Source organism: Saccostrea cucullata, unplaced genomic scaffold (assembly GCF_032062105.1).
Source record: "Saccostrea cucullata isolate Sc308-1 unplaced genomic scaffold, CSIRO_AGI_Scuc_v1 ctg20218, whole genome shotgun sequence".
NCBI classification, from domain to species: Eukaryota; Metazoa; Mollusca; class Bivalvia; order Ostreida; family Ostreidae; genus Saccostrea; species Saccostrea cuccullata.
In genome coordinates, this window is record NW_026937446.1 from 4,714 (window position 1) to 8,052 (window position 3,339).

A 3,339-nucleotide genomic window follows, 5' to 3' on the forward strand; every position below is an offset into this window, starting at 1 on the left:
TTCTTTATTAATTTTTTTTTTGCCCCCTAAAAATTTCAGCTTTAATCCACAGGGAGTCATTTTTCTACGGGGGTCACTTTTCTTCACGTGGGTTAGGGTGGTGACACTTTTTCTACGGGCAAAAGGGTCATTTTTCAACGTCGAATAATGACCGGGGGTCATTTTTCGCTGTCGAAACATGACCCCCCCCCCCCCCCGGTCATTTTTCGCTGTCGATAAATGACCCCCGGTCATTATTCGATGGGGGTCATTATTCGTCTTTACACCGGCAGTCTCGCTGAGAGTGCTCGATGATGCGATAGTGATCAACTATACATTGCCCTTTTCGGATTTCATACAGCGATTGTATGGGGTTCCATGTTCGTTCGCCCTAAAAATTGTTCGCCCGATATCCTGTTCGCCCGATTTTTTGTTCGCCCAGAGTCCGTTCGCCCGATTTCTCGTTCGCGCAGGGTCCGTTCGCCCAGATTTTATATAGAATATATAATATAATGAATTTCTTTTTACATTTTAGGTACATTCGAAATAATACTTACTGATTGAGCATATGTCACACATAGGGTCATACTAAAAAATACATGCTCTATCAAAGACCTGACAGGCTGTTTGGAAAGGCACGGGGGTTGACCTCTGCCATGGTTGATAGTTGAATGTTAATTTTCATCTTTCATCTTCCTATAAATCATTTTTTGAGATCAAAGGGAGATTCTTTAAAGGTAAAACCTTCAGGATCCGCTGCTCAGTTCTATAAGGGATCTATTAACGTCTTAGTCCCTCAATTGTTGTCAAAACATAGCGCAATTCGCAAAAACAACACGGGTGTATCCCCCAATTAACATTGATATTAGTAATTAATTAATTAACTATAGTGTAAACACTAAATCATTAATAAATGCATTAGAATCAAATAAAAAATTAATTAAGACTAAATAAACATTGTTCCTGGTTTGAGAAAAAATAACCCAAGTTCGTAAAGGAAATAAAAATACATGTTAATCTTTATTTCAAATAAGTTAATATATATAAGTATAAGTATATATAATATAATATATAAGTATTGGGCGAAACTTTAATAGGGCGAACAAGATTTTGGGCGAAGAAATTTTTGGGCGAACGGACCCTGCGCGAACGGACTCCCGCGAACAGGTAGATCGGGCGAACGAACCTGTGACCATTGTATGGTGCGATGACGATGATGCGATGGCCTGACAATGCGATGGTGCGGTAGAACGATGGAGCGATAACTAGTGCGATGACGCTATATTTACATCTGTAATATTCCATATATCTAGTGGGAGTCGACCCTAAAAAAAATGACAGCCCTGGATGGAGAACTGCATGCTGATTTGGGCAGTCTGATTGAATGAGACAAGGATAACACAAGAAAGCTTCCGATTGCTGTTATCAAACATTTTCTACTTTCGCTTTGTTGACAACGTGTGAACTTGGTGGTCTGAGAAATAGCACATGTGTCATTACTAAGACCATTTATTTTTGAGTAGATATTTGGATATAGTTTGATATGTCTGGACCCCGTGTGATGTGTGTGGGACTTGCTTGTGTTGACATTATAAGTGTGTGCAAAAATTATCCCGAGGAAGACAGTGATCAAAGGCAAGAAATTAAGTAGAAAGCATGAACTTGTACTCGGTAAAAGATAAGAAACAAATGTGGTTCAGCTGATAATTATACTAATAATAAGCAGCCTCAGAAAAAATATTACTATACAAGATGAAAATGTTTCATAGATTCTGTGTGTTGGAAATGAAGATCTCTATGGGGCATTAAGAGAGAGAAAAAAAAGAACTACTGATTGATTAGATTTTTTAGTTCTTGGCTTTAAATAAACAATTCAGTAGATATTATTATTATTATTATTATTTAGTCCTAATTTCAGTACAAACAAGTCAGTAAAATGAGTAAATAATCCATAATGTCATATTATTTAGTCCTTTGCATTACAGAGTGTTGGATTTCTATTGGCAGAAGGGAGGAAATGCTTCTAACACGAGCTCTGTTCTATCACTACTGGGAGCCCAGTCGGAGTATATGGGAAGCTTTGCTAATGATAATGAAATGAGGTATTGATTAAGGAATAGACACTGTCTAGTTTGTCAGGTATAGAACAAAATCCCACGTTTATACCCAACAAACTCTATTACTGTAAAATCAGTCATTTTTGTGGGGGCAAATTCTGCAATCATGTTTTTGTCTTAGGTACTTAATACATGTAATTATATAAAATATTTATTTTCTATTTTAATTCACAACAGGTTTTTGAAGGAGGACTTTGACAGTTTTGGGGTGTCCACCTCTCACTGTGTTACATACAATACAGGCTACATCACTCCTACCTCTGTTATAATTGTCAACTCACAAAACGGATCCAGGACCATACTACATGCCAGCAAGTAAACTACAAGTATTTACAATTTGTATCACCTTCCTTCCCTGTTGCCTTAACTTTTTTGATTGTACATGGCTACATACCCTACAAGTATTAAACCAATAGTACATGTACCTCACCCGAGTCCCGAGATGTCCTTCTTTAATTACAGTATCACTCTTATGCTAATGTCAGTGAGAAAGGTATACAGTGAAGATTGATGTGCCAAATGGAAACTGAATAATCACATACAGTACTGTGTTACAATAATACATTGAATTCAAAACATTACTGAGAAAAATTCTTTACAGGAATTTGCCTGAAATTACTTTAGACGACTTCAAAGCTGTTAATCTGAAAAATTACAAATGGATACATTTTGAGGTATTCAGTTCTCTTTCATTTTGCAATTGCATTGTTTTATATCATCAAAGGAAAAGAAATAAACTCTAATCTATGTTTTCTTTCACATTTTTAGGGAAGACCAAGTTTCAATACCCCAGCCTATGAAATAGTCTGTATGTTAGCTCAAATTGATGAGTACAACCTCTCAGTGCCAGAATCCGAGCAGGTCCAGACTTCAGTGGAAATAGAGAAACCTGCCAGACCAGAACTGGGTATACAAATCCTGTTCTGTCATTATCTTCTCCCCAAGCATTTTCTATGACGATCACAACAGTAACTTTTCAGTTTGTACAAGTTTTCATGAAGATAAAACATTTATAAACAAAATTCAGATCATTAAAGAATGAGAGTTTTCAGACCTAGTTTTCTGTTCAGATAATTGTTAATATGATCAAAATGTTAGAAATTAAGTTACAGTGTATTGACTTGTAATATAAACAATCTTTACAGACCAGCTCCTGGACAAAGCTAAGTATGTGTTTGTCAGTAAGGATTACAGTCAGAATCAAGGACTAAGGAGTAAAGAGGAGGCTGTCAGAGGATTCATC

General features: G+C 36.5%; 1 protein-coding gene across 1 annotated transcript; it reads left to right on the plus strand.

The window, feature by feature from the left end:
* Positions 1-1,271: 1,271 nt before the first annotated feature.
* On the plus strand, positions 1,272-3,336 carry LOC134248217 (ketohexokinase-like; the record flags this gene model as incomplete). Its single annotated transcript, XM_062730630.1, has 6 exons — positions 1,272-1,614; positions 1,965-2,081; positions 2,274-2,411; positions 2,698-2,770; positions 2,865-3,003; positions 3,242-3,336. Coding segments are annotated over exons 1-6 (654 nt in total), but the record flags the coding sequence as incomplete, so codon positions are not given.
* Positions 3,337-3,339: the final 3 nt, after the last annotated feature.